This window comes from Triticum dicoccoides, chromosome 2A (assembly GCF_002162155.2).
Source record: "Triticum dicoccoides isolate Atlit2015 ecotype Zavitan chromosome 2A, WEW_v2.0, whole genome shotgun sequence".
Taxonomy (NCBI): Eukaryota; Viridiplantae; Streptophyta; class Magnoliopsida; order Poales; family Poaceae; genus Triticum; species Triticum dicoccoides.
The window spans coordinates 95,879,353-95,902,909 of record NC_041382.1 but is presented as its reverse complement, the minus strand read 5'-3'; the positions used below and the strand labels follow the sequence as shown (position 1 = coordinate 95,902,909).

The window sequence follows — 23,557 nt, the reverse complement described above, 5'->3', positions numbered from 1 at the left end:
AGGTTGTTAGTACGAGAAAATATCATTAACTTTGCCTTGATTACTGTTGGTGGCCTTGTATAGATGCAGAATGTATATTCCATAGTGGCCTTGTATATAAAAATAAAGGGAGTAATTGCTTTCAGCTGATTTTTGTGTGGAAAATATGCCTAATACAAAAGGATATATCAGCCCATGGATCTTGGCAGAAATCTTTACTTCCCACAAAAACTTATGAGGAAAATGCACATTGCTTAAAATCATTTTTTACATAGAAAGATTCAACAGTGAAAATTGCCATCAGCAGTAACATCCATCTTACAGTGAATTTTCCAGGGAGTGATACGATGTGGAAGCAACAAAACAAATTAGCAAACCACTCGTTTCCTTGTAAGTATTAACCAGTGATTTTCCCTGATTTTCCCAGATTCTTACTCACTCCGTTCCGAATTACTTGTCTTGGATTTATCTAGATACGAAGATTCGTATCTAGATAAATCCAAGACAAGTAATTCGGAACGGAGTGAGTACTTAAGTTGCTGGGATCATGTCAGCATCCGGGACCAACGGTTGCATCTAATTACTAGCCAGCATCCATCACCCTCAGGCCTCAGCTCGTCCGCATGGCAATACAGGTGATCAGCACCCCTCAGGCGCGAGGGCCACATACGCGCGCGCCCGGCCATGCACGTTCGTGATCCACAGTTGGACAGTTCTCACGGTGGTTGGGATACATCGACCCATGATTATACATACGGTCGGGACCTTGCTGTCCGTCCATGCATGCATGGTACGTACGTACTGCTCTGCTGGGTGTAGCATAGCACCGTGTACATCAGCCGGTACGGTACGGTGGGCCGTATCGATCCAGTAGCTGCGAGCCGTCGGCGTCAGCCATAACACCTCGCAGCCAGCAGTAGAGCACATCTGCTGTGTTTTTCTCTCGTTTTGTTTATCTTATCAGAAGAACAGAATGAGTCCACTGGCCCTATCCGGATAACGTATAGGAGCTATGGCTCACCGGTGAGGATGGAGACGGCTCTTGTTATGAAACAAAGCAGGTGCTGTGCCACCTGCTTCGATGATACTCCCTCCGTTTCATAATATAAAAACGTTTTTTTTACACTGATGTACTGTTAAAAACAATTTTATTTTTTGGGACGGAGAGTAAAAAGTTGGCTTCGTCGTGTACTGTTCCCTCAAAACAATGGTGAAGCAAAGACTGTAGTACTGAAGTTGAAGTTTTTATTTAATTTTTTTGCTCTAGATTCTTCAGGCTGGTGTACATTTCGGTAGACGATCGGCACAGTTTGCCAGCTCTTTGTGCTGCATCCACTTCTGGTTTGTAAATTGTAATTCAGGCAACAGGGACTGCCCACCCGAAGCCACCCCGAATGTGAAAACAGGGCCAAGGCAAGGCAGCAGGCAACAGCGGCATGGAAGCCATCCCAAAAATACATTGCTTCCTTCCACCTCCTGGTTACTTATACATCACATTCTTCAGCCCCACTTCAACCACTAGCCATCCCAGCCGTATACACAATTGAATTGAAAGCAACCAACATCGCCTCTACCAACAATGGCAAAACAGGTAAAAAAGAAAAAGAATGTACGTACTAGAGAAGGACTCCAGCAAATAACACAGAGTATCATCATCATTTAGCCGCCCATATCCCTTTTCTGGGCCCCTTCTTGCTCATCTTCACCACCCTCTGCTTCCGGCCCCCGGCGGCCTGCTCGTCCGCGTCCCTGGTGTCCGGCACTATCGCGACGTCGACCCTCACGATGTGGTGGTCCGACGTCCCCTTGGAGGAGACGACCGTGTAGGAACCCGGCACGAACTTGTAGGGGGAGTTCGGCGACGCCAGAATGTAGTCCACCCTCGTGCCGTACTTGCACGTCCCTTGCACGTCTGGAGATTCAGTTCAGTGTAATTTCAGTACCAGAGTAACACAGCAGACATTGTTAACAGTGCCTTATAAAAACGTGGCATGTCAGTCAGTCTTACCCTGGCCTTTGGCCACGACCACCACGGCCTCGCACTCTCCGGCGAAATCCTTGGCGTCCACGTATTGCTTCCCCTTGAGGTACTTCATCACCTCCACCTTGGGCGTCGGCTTGCCGATCTCCTCGTAGTACTGCAAAATGCAACACCAAAGATCATTAGAATTGCCTCGTAATGTCCAAGGTTTCGAAACCATTCGGAGAAGACTGAAGACCTTGACGATGTCGGCCCATCTGTCGGCGGAGTAGTCGGTGCCGTCGAGCGCGTTGAGGCCGCCGGCGAGGATGTGGGGGCCGTCGACGGAGCGGAGCATGGCGTCCACCTGCTTCATCCGCCAGCTCTCGTCGAGGTGGTCCAGGTGCGTGCAGTGGAAGTTCACCTCCCCGGCCCGCGGCACCTCGATCGTGGCCCTCAGCACGTTCCTGCACGCGCCATCACACCTCTTCAATTTTTCACCACTTCTCCTTCCCGACAACCATTCAGCATTAAAAAACGGTGACAGGGGCTCCATCAAGCTCGGACAGCAACAGAGGCCGGGGAATTATGCACGTTCGGCTCTCGATCCATTATTATTATATAATTAGAGATTTCGTGATCGCGATATCACACGGACACAAAAACAAAAACAAAAACAAAAACGCAGTGCAATAACTTGTCGTGGCCTCCTTGCATGGCCGTGGGTGGCTGTCCGTCCGTGGATCCGAATTGAAGCCGCCGTCGCCCGGAAAGGGCCTGCCCAGCTACTCCGGACTGTTCGCCGACGGCGACGCCGCGGCACCCTAACCGTCGTTCTAACCATGGACTCCGGTTGATCAGTCACGGGGAAAGCTACCAAAGAGAAGAGAGAAAAGCATGGACCCTCGGGAGCCGGCCGTTTGCCCTTGGATTGTGGACGCTGAATGCAGAGAGAGAGAAAGAGTGTGTGTGCGTGTGTGGTGCCAGGCGCCAAGGGAGCTGTTTCACCTAATCCATGGCTTGGTACTAAACTAATAACCCTAAACAAAGAGGCAGTTTAGCTAAGTTGTGGATCAAGATGTGTCATACTTACTCCCTAAGCATCTAGCTGCCTGTCGGGCGTGGGTTTCGGGTTGACAAGCGCTAGTGGCAGGTGAAGCCCGGTGCCTACTACGTACCGCTTTTGGCTCGGAACACGGGTCAGCCGGGACACTGCCTGGCTAAGCAACAAGAAGCTTCCACGAGAGAAATAACAATACTAAAATGAGCAGAAAAAAGAGAAGAAGCTTTAAGGTTATGTCTGAAACTCAGGAATTTCCATGGAGATTGTTTAGGCTTCTTTCGACCGGCAATAATGCACGGCGGACCGGGCGGGGTCCGGCCGGGGACGCAACGCATGCAATGCACAACTACCATACGTTCATGCGAAAACGAGCAGCTAGCTAGTGGTAGTAGTAGATGCTGCTGCTTGGGTCGAAAAGGACACGGGCTAGGCTAGCACGCCGGTGGCGCCGACGAGCGGGCGCCGCTGTCCGGCAACAGTCGCCGGCCTGGCATGGCCAGCGGCACACGAGCCCTGGTCGGGCGCAAGGACGGGGCACTAATGCGGCGCACTGGCGACGTTTGACTGCGGGCCGGCTGTGGGTTCGTTCGTTCGTTTACAGTGGAAGAGGATGGAACATTCGTTCGGACCACGACGTGACCCGCAGCCCCGAATCCGATGCAGGAACAGAAATGAGCGACGCCGTAGGAGGGCGACTGACGGACTGACTGACCTGAAGTCGGACTGGTCGGCGACGCGGAGCGCCTTCCAGCGCTTGATGGGCCAGCGGGAGAGCACGGCGTTGCCGTACTCGGGCGCCCAGCTCTCGGCGAACACGTACCGCATGCCCAGCGCGCCCGCCAGCTCCGACAGCGGCCGCATCCCGCGCTCCTCCTCGGCGCGCACGTTCTGCAGCCCGATGATGTCGGCGCCCGTCTCCCGCAGCACCTCCTCCACGCTCCGCCGCCGGCTCGCGTCCAGCCCGCCCGCGATCACCTGATGCGGCTTCCGGGCCCTCGGGCTGCCGACCAGCCGCCCGCTCCGGTCCAGGGAGATCTCGTTGTCCTGCAGGTTGATGGACACGCGCGCCTTGCTCGGCGCCCGCGACAGCAGGCTCGCCTGCGCCTTCAGGATCCCCTTGGGCCGCGGCCGCGCCCCCGTGCCCGTGCCGGCGCCGCTCCGGCGCGCGGCCTCGCGCTCCGCTCCCGCTTCAGGGACTGCGGCCACCGCGGGCGCCATGGAGAACAGCGCCGCGTTGAACGTCGCCACGCGGATGGTCACCGGCTGCCGTCCCTCCCCCGGCGCCGACCCATCAGCACCGCCGCGCGGGGTGCCGGCCTTCCTGCTCCCGCCGTTGCTGCCCAGCCGGCGCACGGTCACGCGCGCCTTGGGCACCGTCGCCGCTCCGGCACCGGCAGCAGCGCCAGCGCCACCACCAGCACCGCCCTGCCGGCGTCTGCGCGGGCGCGGGTGCAGCGCGCGGAGGCCGGCGAGGACGCGGCGCAGCATGTGCCTCAGCGCGGCCACGAGCATCCGACGCCGCAAGTCGGTGCAAGAAAAGCGCGCGCTCCCGCCCACCCGCCGCCTTGGCTTGCGTTGGCGTGCGCGGCCGGTGTCGTGCTGGTGAGCGCGGCCGGGGAGGCAGGCAAGCTTTGGCTTGGCGTAATATACTACTCCCTGCTCTGCTTACTTACTTACTCCATGGCCGGCTAGCGACACGGGGAGGCGACGGCGACGGCGACGGCTCCGCGTGCCTCTGCTGTGGAGGCTCGCTTCGCTGCCGTCACCGGGGGGGATTTTGTACTGCTGGTTAGCTCGACGCACGTCAGATGACTGTGGTCGCGGATTATTCGCGCGTACTAGTGCGTACGTGGACGTGGTCACAAGCGAGATCCGCTGGTCGCTGCAGCGTCGTCGTTTTTCTGTGCCATCTTCTCCAGGGTATCTTCTTCCTCTGCCAAACCGGAGTGAGGCCAACTCCACCGCGCGACCCCATTTTATCCGGATGCGTCCGTTCAAGATAAAACGGACATACCAGACGACCTAACGGCAGACCCGCTTAGCTAGCCAGCCGCCGTCGCTGCTGCATGTGCCGCAACTTCGCGCGTGGGCGAGCGCCCCGGCAAGGCTCGGAGCGCGTGGGCTGCGGGCGGGCGCGGTTGCTGCTGCAGCCTCCGCGCTGGCGAGCAGGCGAAGCACGGGGCGAGCAGCTGCGACATCTGTGTGGCGAGCGTGGCGTGACCGGGCAGTCGGGTGGGCAGGTACGGGCGCACGGGCGAGCTCGGGTGTTGCTGCTACACCCCGGCGAGCACTGATGCGGCGCAGCGAGAGCGAGAGCGCGAGCTTGTGGGCGGATGAGGCGCAGACGTGGGCCAAAATGCAGGCAGATATTTTGGGGTAGTCAGCTGCACTGGGTGCCTCCAACATGAGCCGGACACGCATGTCCGTTTTGCTACCCATTGCTACCTCAAACGGATGAAATCCGGACAAAGGGGACGTCCGTTTGAGGTCATACGGTGGAGTTGGCCTGAAGTGGAGGAGCACACAATCCCGTAGCAGAGTACTAGTACCAATTACACAACCACAAAATATATACAGAAAAGGATTTTTGATCGGCTAAGATGACCAGCTGAAATAGTATAGGAGCATCTACAACCCGGCACCCCAAACCTCTCTCATACAGCCGGGCGGACGACCCAGTTAATGACCGGTCAAAAAACCCGACCCCAGCCATCTTAAATAAGCCTCAAACGTCCGGACTGACGGTCAAGTTCCACACGAAACACTCCGAAACCCGGCAATCTGATGCTGGTCTCCTTTGTCAACGCGTGATGCCACTCCAGTGGGCCGCATAGTGCCCTGGGACGGCTATTTAAGCCGGCCACCGGCACCGAAACCCTACCCATTCACATTTTCCCATGTTGTCCGTCGCCGCCACCGCCACTTCCCACTCGCGCATTCGTCACTAGTAGTAGTCATGCCCCCACGCCTTCGGGTAAGGAGCTACTCGTATCTAATGCCGGAGTGCTGACTGTAGCTGTTTGAGCAGATCTGGGCAAGGCGCGAAACCCATATCACCGCTGGGCTACCTCCGGACGAGGTGGATCCGGAGAAGGAGGAGGGGGAGGAGGAGGAGGAGTAGGAGGAGGAGGAGGAGGTGGGGAAGACGAATGGGAAGGACGCGGGGCAGGAGGAGGACGTGGGTGCAGTGAAGATGCGGATCTGCAGGCGATCCTCGATTCCCTCCCGTCGAAATAGGCGACGAAGGCCAAGTGTCGTCTTCCGCAAAAAGCGATGGCGGAGCATGCGGTAGAGTCGACGAGATGCTCGCGTTTATGGATGAGGAAAAAGAGGAGCCGAAGCCCTCCTACACACCCATCTACTCGACGCCCGGCACGGATGTCGTGGACATCTTCGGTGACAAAAGCTTAGTTCAGGCTAGTATTGTGTATGTACTATGTAGAAAATCCTTTGCACGGTTTGTATGGATCTAGGGGATGAAATATCGGATGCATAGCATTAAATATGAGACGGACGTGCTCGGTGGCGTTCATGGAAGTTTGAGGTGCCGAATTTGCCATATCGGGTTATAGATGCTCTGATGCACCGCCCGTATGGAACAAATACGTTTGCTATAAAAAGAAGAAGAAGAAGAAGAAGCAGCAGCAGCAGCAAGGGAAAAAAGAATGGAAACACGGTGCTGGCATTACAGGGCTGGCGCTACAGTTTGAGCATGTATTGGGCGATGGACGGACAGCGCTGGCGGGGCGGCCCCCGGGCGTGTCGGGTCTTTTCGGCGGCTCCAACCACTTCCACGAGCCGCGAAATGAATGCCGACTCGACCGAGCCCGATCCGCTCCCCTGCTCGGGCATAGTGTCAGGTGCGGCGATCGCCTCGCCTTTTGCTGGTCACGGGCGATAGAGCCGCCCCGTTGCGTCATACGCGCGCGATACGGATCGAGAACCGTACGCTGCTGTACGTACAGTACATGCCGAGACACCTGTCGTACGTCGAGTGGCCGGCTGTGCTCGTATTAATCCGTACCAACTTTTCGTAATATTTGCGTGGAGATCGAGTGGTTTGTGATACGACGTTGACACCGTCACGGTAGAGCGTGGAGTAGTGGTTCGTGTGGGGGTTAGATGGCTGGTTATACGTATATTTTGTGGATGGTGACGATCTCACTGCGTATTTTGTAGGAGTACTCCGTAAGTGTGGTCGTTGACTGATCAACTGACCGGAAAGGACCGCGTGACCACTGAACAGAGGCGGCCGGCCTCTTTGTTTACTCGCCATGCCCGTACCGAACAAACGACTCTGTATTTCTGGCTGAGGGCACGTAGTACAACGTAAGGTGAGCCATGTTTTCTGAGCAGGTGGTAGGGGCTATGCTTATTGGTTTTCCTCCATTGTTTTACTCAACCAGTAGTGATTTCCTTCTTTGGGGCCGGGTCCGTACGTTGACCTCACGCACCTGCCTCGGGTTTCTTCTGGAAGCGAGCGGCCACGGCGGACGGACGCATGCTTCTTGTCTGCGCCACTGCAACTTTTGCATGGCCGGCGCCCGGCGGTAGGTGTAACCGCGTCGTATCGTATCGTACTATATTCGTATGCATCCCCGATCGATTGATCTTTCCCGGAGCAAAAGCATCCCGAGCTCTTCCAGACTAGTTTAGTTTTGCCGCTCCAAATGCGGGCGGCGTCGGTGTCACGCACTCCTGAATCCCTGCACTGTCAAGTCATATACCCCCTCCGTCTAAAAAAACTTGTCCCAATCTCATTTCTCAAATGGATGCAGATACATTCATTTGAGGGACAAATTTTTTCGAACGGATGGAGTACTACCACAAAACCCTCTACCTTGCTTGAGCAAAAATCCTCCGATTCCGAAGCTTCCCAGAAAAGTTCAAGTCATACAAAACTCAGCGGTGGATTAACTAACCTCTCGCAAAAAAGACGACGAAAATACTGTAGCTCGACCGCTTTCCGGCTTTCGGGAGAAAAGCGTGTACGTACGTAGACGACGACGCTGTCCCCTTCCCCGGCGCATTAGGAATCAGAGGATCAATCAGTGCCAATCATGGTGCCATGAGCGGACGGACGAGCTGGTCTGCTCTCACCGCAGCTTCCACGCCACCGCAAAAGCCACTCCACATCTAGCTGCTGCCCGTAGCAGGTAGGTCTGGAAGGGCCGGACCCGGACGCGTGATGCCGATCGGCCGGGAAAGCTCACGGGCTCTGGGCGCAAAAGCGAGACGGACAACGAGAGGACCGATGGATCCATGGATCGATCGTCATGGCGACATGATGCGTGCACGCGCGGACAGGGGGAAGAGGACACGGGCCGCGGCGGGGATAGGGATCCATGAGACGAGCCAGCACGTGAAGCGCGACCTGAAAGTCGAGCAGGACGCACGTACTTTCTCGCCGGTGGCTCCACCCGCGACGCCCGGTCCGTCGTTCGATCGGCACCACCGCGGCGGCGCCCCACCACCGACGAGGTACCGCGGCGTCAGAGGATCGCACCAGCGGCCATGTTGAACAGTGGGCAGAGGCCAGTGGCAATGTGGCATGACGCTTTCTGGCTCCGTCTCAATTATCGATTTTGGATTTGGCCTGTCGTGTCAGGGATGTTCAGGGGATGGTTCTGAAGATGGCAGCGGGGTGCTGCTCGCGGCAGAGCGCATCGGCTCTGTTCTGCCATGATTGCCCTGGTGATCAACTGATCCATCATGACGTCGCTCGTAGCACGATTCAGGCTGCTCTCTTTTTTAGCTAATAACACATGTACTACTACTCAAGAGTATCATTATCGGTCTGGATCATTCCATAATTATTTGGGAATCATAGCAGTTGTGGACACTGCTGCTAGCGCTGACAAATGCGCTCAGGGCGACTGCAGACAGGTGAGGGCAGTTATGCGTCGAATCAGGGTTATCTTAATCGTAGCCGTCAGCTTTGTGGGTCAGGTGATGTTTCTTAAACGCTTTTATATGTACAGTTTTGCTATTTCACATCTAGATGTGAAATACTATGTCACATCTAAGTCCCTTACCGTCCGATCTACTGTTGCTTGTTTATTCGTGCGAGCTGTTGATTCCGGTTCCTGGCCATGTCCGCGACGTCGTTGCGTTTTTCCTCAGCCCGTTATGTGTCCTGCACACGTTGTCCATTTTTTTAGAACTGTGTCAGGTGTTTTGTCGGCCCACTATCCCTGCGTCCGGGCTCTTCTTTTGGCCCGTTTTTCTGTGCGTTCTCCCACTCCTTTAACCATCGCGTCACTGTTTCCAACCTTGTTTCAGTTTTGTGTTGTTTTTTTCATGTATATAAGCTACAGGGAGAACGTGAAGAACGGTGTTCCAAAAAAAAACGTGAACAGTATGTGCATTCGATGGAGAACTATTCGTCTCATTCTCTTCTTTCTGTTTCCTTTTCCTTTTCCTTGTTCCTTGTTCCTTTTTTTTCATTTGTTCGTTCGAAATTTATGATTTTTTAAATAGGATTTGCTAAATCTCATCTTGATCAGGTTTATCAATGGCTTATCTAAGGTGATGTCCGTTGGATTTTATTGTAGTAATTTTTCGCGCAACCTCTTGATCTTGTGTCGTCGGCCGGTGTATTCCCGTGTCATCTTATTTGTTTGTTCACATATAGGCCCATTCATGTTGTGCGTCCATTTTTTTTTGTCGGACCTTTTCTTCTTGTACATTTTGTTGCAGGTTCATTCTAGAGGAGAGAGTGTAACTAGATTTTTTTGTATTCTTTTTTGCATAAGGACATCATCTTTTTTAGTTAATTAAACATTTTTTGTTGTTTGATTTTTTTCAAAAGTTAATTAAATTTAAATTTTTTAAAAATGCATGATTAATTTATATTTTTGTCATTTATTTGTTTGATAAACATTTTTATTGATGAACAATTTTTGAATACACGCCTCAGGTGCAAGTCCACCACCGACTCATAATCTAGGGTTGACTTTTTTGTTCTAGTTGCAAGTCAACCATTAACTCGCAACTAGCCTGACCTTGTTTTATTCTACCTGCAACACAACCATTGATTCACAATTGCCCCTTTCATCTTTTTTAGCTGCAGTTGCAAGTCAATCATCGACTCGTAATTGGGCTCGACCTTTTTCCATCCCAGTTGCAAGTCCACCATTGACATACAACTAGTGCTTGATCTTTTTTGCCTCAATTACAAGTCCACTCAAGACTTGCAACTGGACCCAGTAATTTGTTTTACTTGATTGCAAGTCTACGATCGACTTGCAACTGGGTTCGGTCTTTTTTTATCCAGTTACAAATCCACTATCGACTCACAACTGGCCCGACAATTTTCTTTTCAAGTTCCAAGTCCACCGTTGACATGCAAGTGGGCACTTGATCAATTTTTTTGATAAACATTTTTATTGATGAACTATTTGTGAATACGCACCTTAGTTGCAAGTACACCACCAACTCGCAACTAGGGGTTGACTTGTTTTTTTTCAGTTGTAAGTCAACCATAGACTCGTAACTTGTCCACCCTTGCTTTTATTCTAGTTGCAAGACAATCATCGGTTCCCAACTTGTCCCATTGATCTTTTTTTTCTGCAGTTGCAAGTCAATCATCGACTCGCAACTAGGCCCGACCATTTTTTCCAACACAAGTCCATCATTTTTTTGACATTCAAGTGGACACTTGATCATATTTTCTATTGATAAACATTTTTATGGTAAGTAAATTTTAAATACACAACTCGGTTGCAAGTCTACCACCAACTCGCAATTAGTGGTTGAATTTTTTGTTCCAGTTGCAAGTCAACCATCAATTTGCAAATGGATTTTCCCTTGTGTTATTCCAGTAGCAAGACAACCATCAATTCACAACTAGGCCCCTTGATCTTATTTTGCTGCAGTTGCAAGTTAACTATCGACTCGCAACTTCGCTCGACCCTTTTTCCGTCTCAGTTGCAAGTCCACCATTGACATGCAATTGGGTCTTCGGTCTTTTTTTAACCCAATTGCATGTCCATCCATGACTCACAACTAGACCCAACATTTTTTTGGCTCAATTACAAGTCCACCATCGACTTGCAATTGTGTTTGACCCTTTTTTATCCAGTCGCATATCCAATATCGACTCGCAACTCGGCAGACAATTTTTTTTTTCAGTTGCAGGTTCACCGTTGACATGCAACTGGGCACTTGATCATTTTTTGCCCTAGTTGCGAACCCACCCTTTGACTCGCAACTAGGCTCGTTTATTTTTGCCTCAGTTGCAAGTCCACCATTGACTCGCAACTAGGGCTAACTTTTTTGTGTCTCAGTTGTAGATCAATCATCCACTCACCATTGGGTTTGACCCTTTTTTTGCTATAGTTGCAAGTCAACCATCAACTCGCAACTGGGCTCAAATATATTTTTTCCATCCGAGTTTCAAGTCCACCATTGACATGCAACTCGGCCATTGATCCTTTTCTTTACCACAGTTGCAGGTCCACACTTGACTCGTAACATGCATCGATATTTTTTAACCCAATTGCAAGTCGAACATCAACTCGCAACTGGGTTCGACCATTTTTTTTGTTTCAATGTAGTTTTCAAAATTCATGACCTTTTTTTCAATTCGTGAACATTTCTTTTGTCCATGAATATTTTTAGGAAATCAATTTTTTTAACAAATTCATGAAAATCATTTTAATTCATGAATATTTTTGTTCAATTTGTGAATACTTTTTAATTTCTCAAACATTGTGAATTTTTTGAATTCATGAACATTTTTTAAATTGATTGATATTTTTTAAGTTGCCAGATTATTTTTTTCAAAATTGTGATTTAGGAAAATCATAAACATTTTTCATGTTTGCGGATGGGGTAAATTGACCTGAAAGACGTCAACCTAGGGACAAGCCGGAGGACACTTTGCAAAAAAGGTAAAGGATACGAGCTGCTTTTTCATCGTATACACAGACTTGTATCAATCAAGTCAAGGCCGGTGTGGGAGGGCTGGGAGCCGGGTCTAGCTCGTGTAGCTAGCGCTGGCGTTGCCAGGCAGCCCGTGTGTATTTAACCCGACAACAAACAATAAAGAAAAAGGCTAGAGAACAAACAACAAAAAAGGCCAGCAAGATGTGACATAGTTGGACCCTTATATGTATAGGTTCCATGGCAATTTGAAAAGCTGTCCTAACAAATTTAAGAAGGTTTAAATACAGTAAAGTAAAATACCCAGTGTGTTAGTAGTCAACGCAACCATCATATGGCCCAGGCGATCGCAAATCTCGCTACCTACACAACAAGTGCCAGTGTTGCAAAAAGGCAAGGAATTTGAAGATTGAATCAGAGGCCCGTCGAAAGAAAGACCCGCTCAATCATCATCTTATTTTGCGTCGTCCACAAGCTCCACGCTAACACCACAAACACCAGCTAGAAGAGACGGCTCCTCCTCCTGGGCTGGTTGGCACTGGTTTGAAGAAACACGGCCATATTTAGGGCCTCCCATTCAGGTCCGGGAGCCTCAAGAACAAAGCACCACAAAACTCCGTCGTGTAGGAGAAGAGGATGTGAGTCCCCGTCTCCGAGACACCACAAAGAGGGCAGAACCATTCCGGGGTCGTTTCACTTGATCACCTCCGTCCCAGATGGGAAGCGTTCCCTCAACAATTGTCATACAAAAATCTTGATCTTCAAGGGTAAGGGCGCTTTCCATAGCAGCGCGGCCCACACAATAATTGATCTTTGGCACATGGCATGATAGGCCGAGCTGACCGAGAAAACAACTGAAGGTTCCAAATGCCATGAGGCAGTCTTTGCATAATCCGCGAGCACCGGCGGGAGGGCAGCCCGCAAACTAGCCCACTCTATGGTCTCCACCTGCCCAAATGACTGTCGGAACAAAATGTTCTAATGCCCATTGCCGGTGGAGGACAACCCAGACGGATCTCTTGATTGATCCGTTGGGAGACCTCCAGAACTGAGATCCCTTCATATGAGAATAAGCAAGTAATGATTGCCCCTTAAGTACTTTGCTTTGAATATGTTGTAACCATGCCTCCCCCTTTCTCTCCTAATGACATGTCATACCCAGTGCAACATAAAACGAGACGACTAGTTGGGCCGGGTCCGGTTCAGTGTAAGTAAACTAGAAGAAAACCCAGAAAGAAATTAAACCGTTGGAATGGCATGCACATCAGCATAGTAAGATAAAAACATGATAAAAGTTAAATGGGATTGTTTGTGGCACAAGTTTGATTAAATTGAGTAAGAATATGAAAAATTCTAAATAGGGTAAATACTACCACAAACATGAAACTGGGGATAAAAATTGAAATTCACTTTAAGTTAATACAACCACAAAAATACTTTTGCACACGCGAGACCCAAGCCGACCAAGAAAGTTGTTTGTTCTTTCCTCGTTTGTCCTTTCAACTCAACTCGCATTATGGAGTAGTGCACAAGGATTGGCACCATCCCTCGACTTGTAATTGTTCGGTCATGAACCAAACTGACCCAAACTTCATGCGGTTTAGCAGAAGTAATGAACAACTTTTGAAATTCTGGAGGATTTTTAACATTCTTCTTTTAAAAAAATTAGAATATTTTTTAAAATTCATGAACATATTTTGAAATTTCGAACATTTTTCCAAATTCACAAAATATTTTTAAAATTCATGATTTTTCAAAATCCAGGAATATTTATCAAATTCACAAACATGTTTTTTAAATTCAGAACTTTTTTTTCAAATCCCGAACTTTTTTTTAAAGAAGCAAGAAAAACAAAACAGAAACGAAAACACAAATAAAACTAAAATTAAATTAAAACGAAAAAATAACAGGGGAGCACCGCCCCGCATATGGGCCGGCCCAAAGTTAATGCGGGGGCGAACCCTGCCTGCGCGTTTCCTCTCTATTCCCCTGCTCGTCCCCGACCTCGGCCGCTCTCGGCTCCTTTTCTTGCCGGTTCACCGCCTGCCACGGCGAACGCCGCCGCCCCTCGCTGCCTGCCTTTTCGTCGCTAGACGCCCAGGAGCTACCCCCGCCCGCCCCGCCCGCCCGGCGCTCAGCGCCACCGCGCCACCCTACAAGCAGCCGCCCGCCGCCCAATCTGCTCTCCGCCGACTCCGGCGCTCGGCTGGCAGCAAGGCAGTAAACCTACCCGGCGGCCAACCTTTGGCCCTATCTGTGTACTTGAGAGGTAAATTGTTCACTGCGGCGCTGCCCATCCTCAATTTCTGATTTAGGGTTTGCTCTTTGTTGTCGCATCAATAAGGTGAAAGGGTCAAGTCTATTGCCTTAACTAAACAAATCAGACTTGCTATATAGTACATGAACACACAGTCATGTGAACACATACAAATAATTTTGCTATCCAGTACATGAGCACCTGATCAGTGACATAATAATGATCTATCTGATTGTTTGCCACTCTAACAAATTAACAGTGCCACATAGTCTTCTTCGAATTTGTCAAGGTATATATTATGTAGGCTTATCTTATGCAAAATTGAGAATCTCGGTATGTCTGTAAGACCATATTGATCTGTTTCTATGTGCTATTGGTAAATTAATTAGAATTCTGTCATGTTCCCTAAAAACTAATTTTAGAACGTTGGCATGTCATAGTTGTTGCCAATTTATTTTAGGTGGACCGTCTGTTTTATAATCCTAATTCCGCCACTGCTAGCGTGAGGACCAGTAGCCACGGATCTACAGGCCGACGCCCGGATCAAGTTCTAGTTCCAGTCCATGGATCCAGCCACGATCGCCAGGACCACCAGCAGCTCCAGCCGCATCAGCATCAGCGAGCCACAGATCTACGGGCCGCGGACCCTCAGGGACGAAGGAGTTGTCAGAAAAGAGGAGAGGGACGAGCTTACATGGGCCCTCCTTGCCAAGATTGAGAGCTGCTACGGGCGGGTGAAGCTCCTCCAGGGGGTCTTCGACGCTGGCTTCTGCTTCGGACTCCTAGATCCCATCTCCAACATCGTCGCCGGCGTCTCCATCGCCGGCGCCATGAGCGTGGATGACCTTGACAATGAACCCGTCCCCGCAGCATCTTTCCCGAAGCGGAGAAAAATAGATTTGATCGGGGATATGCACCAGCGGTCGCTCAACGGCCTTGTAGCCTTCCTGGCCGCCCTCTTCCCCTACCTCACCGAGCCCAAGGCTATGTGGTACCTCAACAAAGCCGAGTTGGATCCCCTCGTTGCCGCCCGCCTCATCATCCAGCACCGGGGGATGGAGCAGAGTTTCAGGTTTAAATCCGACGCCACTGTCGCCGCCGTGGAACTGGCCCTTAGATGTGCTGCAGCTGCCACCCAACACCCGTGCCCGAAGCAGTTTGCGTCAGCTTGGAAGCTGCTTTCACATTTTCTTGAGTGTCGCCACCGTGCTATCAGGCCCATGTGTAACTTTCGATCGTTTCCAGTCCACTGAAATCATAGATATTCTGCTCAAGAAACATCAGCCATCAGTTTTCACCCTCGAAAAATCATGGGATCTTGCCTCTTGTCGTCTACTCAAGCTCAGTCCTGACCTCTTGGGGGAGGTGATGGGATTTCCTGAGCGGTCCACTATGAGGCGAATGCTGCTCACCACCATCCATGGATACTACCTGCAGGCACTAGCCCTGCTGCCCAAGGAGAAGCTGCACTCTCAATACCACCACAGCCTGCTCCAGGCCGGCCACTGCTACGGTCCACTGGACCCTGTCTCCAACATCATCCTCAATACAATCTGGTACAGCCGAGCCTACCCTCTAACCAAGAAGGTTGACCTAGAGGCAATCAGCACAGGAGGCCTTCTTCGAATTGCAGTCAGATCCTTCTATGGCCTTCTCTCCTTCCTGTGCACCCGCTGCGCCGGACACCTCTCGCCGGACCAAGCCATGCAACGACTGCAGGCGTCTGGGGCCGATCTCCGAATCGCTGATCCTAACCACCTTGATGATGATAACAATGATGATGCTATGATATCTTCCAGTGTCGAACAAGCTTATGCTGCAGCTGCAGCTGCTGCATTTCACCCCAAAACTCATGACCAGGCAGAGCTTCTCCGACCGTCTAATCCAATGCTGCGGATGGCCTCGCACTATCTCAAGGATGGCGGCAAGCTCTCCCACGTGGACGCCGACCATCTTGCCGAATGTCTGTTCTATTCCATCAGCGAGTTGGAACAAACCGAGCACCCAGAAACAAATATCGAGGCGGTAAACCAGCTGACGTATGGAAGGATGGATCGACTCATGAATGACTTCTGGAACGAGCATGCTGCAGTCGTTGGAATGGTGAAATCTTTAATTGACGTATACAGCCGGCAACCTGGGGTTGGTTTCTTCTAGCATAATTTGGATTTGTTCTCGCTGCAAAACAATCTGTACGTGTTTCAGATTAACATTCTCTGTCTTAATTGTTCTTGTTCAGGTACCCAAGTATGAGTTGCATCTTATCTGCGGTGTCAATAAGTATGTTGATGGCCCTGTGTACACGGGTCCTTTCACTCGCATATATCATTACTCCCATATCAACTTCCTCGCTACCCAATCTGCCGGTGCACCACCAACGCTATTCTTTGCTGAATGCCGCAATGATGGCTCTCAGACTCAGGAGATGGGCTGGTGCTGCCCTGTTGGAGTACCATCTCCAGGCACTGGTATGCTGTCATTTTCCCTTGCGACTTGGCATTTTTCATCAATCAGATATATAAATCTCTGCTATTCAATTATTAAATTTACAATATGTGTTACCTGTCTGTCACCCCTTGCAATAGTGGTGGATGTCTCCGACAGTACACCCGTTCTTCCTGGATAAGTATATTTAAGTTGCAAACAGCTGGCCTAGGGCAATCCCCATTTCAGTTGACCATCGTTGGAATACTGCTTTAAAACTTTCATATCTAAAATAGCTAGCCCCCACTAATCTATTTCTCTCAACAAGAAGCATGCCAACTCAGCATGCAACATGCATAGCTCAACATGCAAAACATGCATGAGAATTTCCATTATATTATGCATTTTCAGTTTTAGTTTGCATGTTATTACTCCAAATATTCATTTTCCATAAAACCATATATCGTTGAAACATATATTGTAAAAAAATTCCCGCAACAACAACGTGTGGGGTATCATCGATCAACAGGATATTCTCGCTGACCTTCCGGGTCTACAATTTTACCCAAATAATACATGCATTCATCAATCCTTCATTGCATTATTTCTGTTTACATCGTTGTTTAGTAAGTATCCTTGATGGAAGACGAGTAGCTAGCTTTCTGCCACTTCCATCATCCAGTAGCATGATGCGTTTTGATTTTTGTCTGCATCCATATGTGGCAGAGCAAGTCCGTTGCCTGTACTGTGAGTATGCCGGGAGCAGGGTTGTGCATCCAGCACAGGGGAGTTTCGTTGGACGTGGCCTAGAGTTTGAGAAGATGTGGGGCGAAGAAAAACCATATTCGGAATCATATACCAATGACTGCATCATAGCGTGCAGCCGTGAGCCGACTTACTGGGTAGATTATCTGGAAGAAGATTGGATCTACCGCAGCTATCGTCTTGATGGTAGCGATGAAGGGGAAAAGATCTTCTTAAAGAAGGGGCTTCCTGATGATGAAGAGATGAAGTACTTGATGGAGACGGGGTTTCTGATCATCGAGGATGATGGTTTGTCCTAAATAGCGCATGGATGCATGCATCAATCACTTCTATGTATATAATGCTAGAGATAACATCATGCATCATTGTTGCGCTCATATGCACTTGTATGTATGCTCGAGAAAACACAGTTTATGATATTGTGCTTGTATGCTTAATGTTTTGCTTAATGTTGCCACTCCTGTTGGCATGTTCTATGTAATAATTACTATCCTGTGTTTTCATGTTAAGACTTCTTGTCGTTGCTGAGAATTTTGTAATGAGTTGTAGTGACCTACTAGTGGATGACTGGATGATTCATCCTACTAGTGGCTTCTTTGAGCAATGACCGCACGGCAGAACAAGTCCGCTGCCAAGTACGACAAATGTTGTGCCCGTTCTCGGTTCTCTAGCTGTAATGTTGTAATGTTGCCGTCCTCTGTTCTCTAACTGTAATGTTGCGCTCATCCTCAGTTCTCTAATTGTAATGTTGTAATCTTAATGTTGCGCCCGTATGTGAAATGTTATGACTCCTGTTCTACATAGTATTATATGTGTTGTTTTCATTGTTAAGTCGTTTGTACTAAAGTTAGTATAAAATTGCAGCACTTGTTATGGGACCGAGGGAGTAGTAGCTAGTGGATGATTCATCTCGCACTGCTGCCTCACGTAATACTCCTTCAGCAATGGCAACTTTAATAGTACTTCCCAAAGAAATATAAGAGTGTTTAGATCACTACTTTATAGTTAGCTAAACACTCTTATATTTCTGTACGGAGGGAATACAATTTAGTGTTTCATTTTTGCCTTTTTCTTGAGCAATGGCAACTGGAGTGGTAATTGAGTTCATTTTTGTTGCTTATATATCCTACCAGTAGACCCAGTGAATGCCTGTTGCTCACAGTATGTGAAACAAAGATAAAAACAGCATGTACTGAAACACAATAAAAGTTGTCGAGTAAAACCATGACCATTGAGTGGCACTGTATAAAAAATGGAAGCCGAGAAATTAGTAACAGTACGGTGGTATATTCATCGAAAAGAGAATGCAATCAACTGGTAGCATGTCCACTGCAAGAGGGAATTTACACTACTATGCTTATCATCTAACCTGGTCTAAGCCAAAGCCTCCTGAAGTCTTAGGCGACTAAGGATCGCACTTGTAGTTTGATTAGCAGACGTAGGCTTATATAGCCATATAGGCACACTAGATCATAATGGCACATGGTAAACTGGCAACGGATCAGCAATAACAAATGAGTGCAAAATTTCTGTAAATATATGACTGCAAAAAAGCATGAAGGTTAGAAACAAAACTGAGCCATGTGGAATTTAAACACAAAAAGAAGCAAAGATTAGAAAACAGAGCACCAGTACTTGTGCTTATGAGGCTGCAGCTGTAATATCAGTTACTGAATTCATGCTTTGACATGATCATCTATTTTGACAACACAGCAATAAAATAAGTACGTATGGTACAAATGTACAAGAAAATCTAGAAGGTACATTATTCCTTGGATAAATGCATAAATACATTACGCTAGTAAGATGGTTCATGGTAAATTGGCAACAGACCAGCGATAACATCTCATACTGCTGCCACCTCGACCAACTGGCAGGCACAAAGATGAGCAGGGATAGAGAGTGATGCAGCGGCAGCCTCAGCAGCAGAGGCGGGGTTCGCCACCAGGGGCGGCGCAGAGGAGGGCAGGCTCGTGTCGCCAGGGGGCGGTCAAACTCAAAACCCTGTGCACGTGAACTCGTTGAATGTTGGACATTAAGCAAAGATTGCAACAATTGCAGCATTGCTGTAGGTCAGCGTGATCGCCTCAAGAATCATGCTCACACCGAACTCTTTCCTCCATCTCAGCATGTCTGCACACATATGCATCGTGTTAACAGCGTCAAACTCCATGTCCTTCGAGAACCTGCATGACAAATCGCATGGCAAGTTTTAGATCATGGCATTTCACAACGTTATCCAAATTGTAGAAGAAGGCAAAAGGGGGTAAAAAACCTCTGAAGCTATAGGCACAAGAATGATCAAGAAATTAACCAAAGTGGAGCACATTTAGAAAAAATATATTAACAAATGGCTTTAACATATACAATATTCAGTCCACGATATTCGCACTATTTTGCAGATCAAAAGGACTTGAAAGATTCACTCACATCGATCACTATGGGAACACCCCAATAGAGCATTCATCACAAGACCAAAAGAGAGGAACCTGATGGTCGTGGCCTCCCAATCTATTCGGACCAATTCATCAACCAAAAGAGCATCTTGCTCTTCACTGCGGCACTCTGATTCAAGAACTGAAGGGAATGTCTTTTGCATACTATCCTGTATGCTTTCATCAGTCTGTTCCCCTCCAAACGATAATTTACTCCTTGCCAAAAGACACGGCGATGCAAGCAACAAGGTCCTGCAGCAAGAAGAGTTGGGACCAAACTTACAGATTCCATAGCAAGAATAGGAAGTGTATATAGGCTCTCCCAGTAAACAGCAAAACAGAGGATTACGCAACTAGATATGATCATCTAATAACGCATGATACTCATCAACGAATGAATTAAGTGTTTGTTTTTCTGTTCCATATTTCTACACTCCTGCGACTGTCCTACATACATGCACATGCTTCCAAATTATATATTGACATTAATTACTCTATTGTTGCTCTTTTTGGCATCTCAATCTCCAAATTAAAACAACAATGATGAGGATGATGATGACTATTATGATGTTTACTATGATAGCTAAACAAAAATGATTGATCTGAAGTACGTATACTCATCCATCTGATGCTTTTTTTTCATTAATCTTGACATGCTTCATTTTAGATCCCACATGTTCCTTCATTGCTTCCACTGCTACAATCAGTGGTGGTGGTGGCCAGTGGGGATGACGGAGAAAGACATACCTATGTAGGCACATACCAGGTGATGAATAAGAGAGAACACATGAAATGGATACAATTTGATGTCGAAGATACAGCCGAATTATATCTGAGCTGAACTAAGGTTCCTGTTGCACTGCTCCAACAACACGGGCTTGCATTATTCAGTGTAACTCTTTGATTTAGAGGCTTCACTTCTCGTTGTATTGCTACTTAATTTGCTTTCTCCATTCATTTGCTTGCTTAAGTTTGTACTGGTTATATATGGTCATGTAATCCTTTCTTTTCTGCTGGCATTGTGCTCTTTGTTTACTTCATTAATCTGCTTGTTTAAGCTTGAACTGCTTATCACCATGTGACTGTAGCCTAGGGCTGGAGGAAAGCTTTTATGAAGTCTATATGCAACATGGACAATATACAGCATCTAAATATTAAGCTGCTCAGACCAAAATGATTAAGCTGCAAACCTGTATTTCAATGCAATTTCCTTCCAACAGTACAGAAAGGATGGCTCCTGAATGGAGAGCACTACAGATATATTTGTTCTGTGCCAAAATCCTATCACTCTACCGACAAGTGTCGCTATACCAACAACTGCTATCTTTCGACACATTCAATCTGGATAGTCAGATCTTGAACCCCAGCTTCTTGAAATATCCGTGAAGCACTTTCTCTTATAACAGACTTGTCAGCTTCAGCTGATATATGAAGATGAAAAGTGCCTACAATATCGGTGTTTGTCAAGTTCCATAAATGAACATTATGGACTCCAATCACACCATTAATCTTCTTAACATCATCCAGTGCTGCTTCAAAGTCCTTCTCATGGCTCCTTGAACTCTTTGCAACAAAATTTCAGCAGAATTTCTCAACAATGGAAGGACAGAAGCCACAATCATTATTGAAATGAATACAGAGCAAATGGGATCTGCTATTAGCCATCCCTTGTACTTAATTAGTAGGGTCGAGATCACAACACCGACGCTTCCCATTGTGTCAGCTAGGACATGTAAGAAGATACCTTCCATGTTATGGTCAATGTGACGCCGGCTTGCTGGCTTGGCATGGTTTCCGATTTCTGACGATTCCACTTCTCCATTACAAGACTGAGATTCTGCACCATGAGAGTGCACATTTATCAGTGGAATCTCTAGAAGTCCTTTCTCACCGTTGATGCTGCGACAATCTTGATGAGCCTGATCTACACCCTGCTGGTGATGTTCCACATGGCCATTGTGACCATGCTTGTGGCTACAACTATGGTTATGTTGATGATGATTCTCTGCATTGTTACTATCATGTCGGTGATTATGATGATGGCTCTTATTTGTGTCTCCATGATGACCAGAACATGTCTTCTCGTGATCAGCACTCTGATGAACATGGTCATGATGGTGATGGTGATCTTCATGACCATGATCATGATGGTGATCTTCATGACCATGATCATGTGAACGAGAATGGGAATGTGAATGGGAGTGAGAGCAGCTACCGCCATGCGCATGATGGTGCTCCTCATGAAAGAAAACCAATCCAATGATATTTACGAAAAGTCCACCAACAGAAACTGCCAAAAGGCTACTTGTTGATATCTCTCGAGGCTCGAGTATCCTCTCGAACGACTGCAACACAATCAGTGCCCCAACAAGTACCAAGAACACTGCATTAACATACCCAGATAGCACCTCGAACCTGCCCCTTCCATAGTTATACAATCCATTTGCAGGCAGCCTCGCGATGTACGATGCATATAGTCCAATTGCCAGAGCAGCAGAATCAAACAACATATAGCAAGCGTCAGAGAGCAGCCCAAGGCTATTGCTCATGAAACCACTGGCAAACTCAACAAACATGTAAGCTGTATTGATCAACAGAAAAGTAGCAATCTTCCTGGACTTGCGTTCACTAAGGATATGCCGGACTGGCCCCATGACAGCCTCATACACCGACTCGTCAGTGCTCCCAAGCTCAACATATCCTGAAGGAGTCAGCTCCCTGCTGGCGATCCACAAGATGAACCCACAAATTAAGAAGCCGGGCAACGACAGCTTTGGGTAGTACACCAGCTCCAGAACAATAGTGCACACAAAGGTCATTGCAAAATTCATGCTTGGTCTGCTGCTACTACTACTGCTGTCGTAGGCTTGCCGTCGTCCCAAGGCCATGCCAAAGACAGCCGCGTTAAGGAGAAGCCACCAGAGCTGGCCAATCGGGACACCATGGCTGGTGTCAGTGCCACCAAGAAAGAAGAGGCCCGCAAGTGCCGGCGCCTAGAGGAAGGTAGCGGCGAGGGCATAAACGGCCGCGCGGGCTTGGCGGCCGCGGGTGACACTGTGATGACGGCTCCGGTGACCGAATGGAGGGGGAAGGACACCGTGATGACGGCTCCCGTGACCAAACGGAGTCCGGCCAGGTATATATATTAATTAATTAAGCATGTGCTGACTATAGCTAATTGATGCATTAATTGTTTTTGGTATGTACACATATTAACTCTCTTCTTTTTCTTCTGTTCTAACACTCCGGATCGAGCAACACTTCGGTAACGAGACGAGGCCCGAAGAGAAAGTTGCGCGCGGATGAAAGGTACACGATCATCAAAATTGATCACGCTGGCCAACCGATTGAACCCCTCCGGACCAAGCAAAAATTTAATGCTCAGTGCGGGGTTCTAGTTAGGGACATGATCCCGATCAGCATCGAGCAATGGTTGAATCCCAAGGACAAAGACTCTCAGGTGTCTTATGTCAGCGATAGGCAGAAAGCTTAACTGTGGACCGCGCTGCAGGAAAAATTCACCTTCCCGCCAGAGGAGGATCCAAAGAATCCAGTTAAAAAGCCAATGATCAAGGCTTATGCTCTTAAGAAGATGGCTGAGCTATTCAGGAGGTGGAAGAATGAGCTGAAATCATTGTTTGTCGACCAAGACAAGACTCCAGAATTCATCGGCCGATTTGAGAAGATCAAAGATCAGTGGCCCGCATTTTTCACCAAAAAGAAATCTGAGAGAGCAGCGAAGATGTCAGCGACAAATAAGAAAAATGCTGCAAAGAAGAAGAATCACC

The 23,557-nt window shown here is 48.3% G+C and overlaps 1 protein-coding gene and 2 pseudogenes across 1 annotated transcript; 1 reads left to right on the top strand and 2 right to left on the bottom strand.

Annotated features, from left to right (window-relative positions):
- Window positions 1-1,397: 1,397 nt before the first annotated feature.
- On the bottom strand, window positions 1,398-4,738 carry LOC119353571. Its single transcript, XM_037620191.1, has 4 exons — window positions 3,715-4,738; window positions 2,199-2,406; window positions 1,988-2,117; window positions 1,398-1,891 (listed from the first exon to the last, which is right to left on the bottom strand). The coding sequence occupies exons 1-4, from the start codon at window positions 4,512-4,514 to the stop codon at window positions 1,635-1,637; spliced, it is 1,395 nt and encodes a 464-aa protein (XP_037476088.1). The 5' UTR covers window positions 4,515-4,738; the 3' UTR covers window positions 1,398-1,634.
- A 9,149-nt stretch (window positions 4,739-13,887) lies between these two features.
- On the top strand, window positions 13,888-17,865 carry LOC119353570 (annotated as a pseudogene).
- A 3,100-nt stretch (window positions 17,866-20,965) lies between these two features.
- LOC119359082 lies at window positions 20,966-22,672 on the bottom strand (annotated as a pseudogene).
- Between the last annotated feature and the right edge of the window lie 885 nt (window positions 22,673-23,557).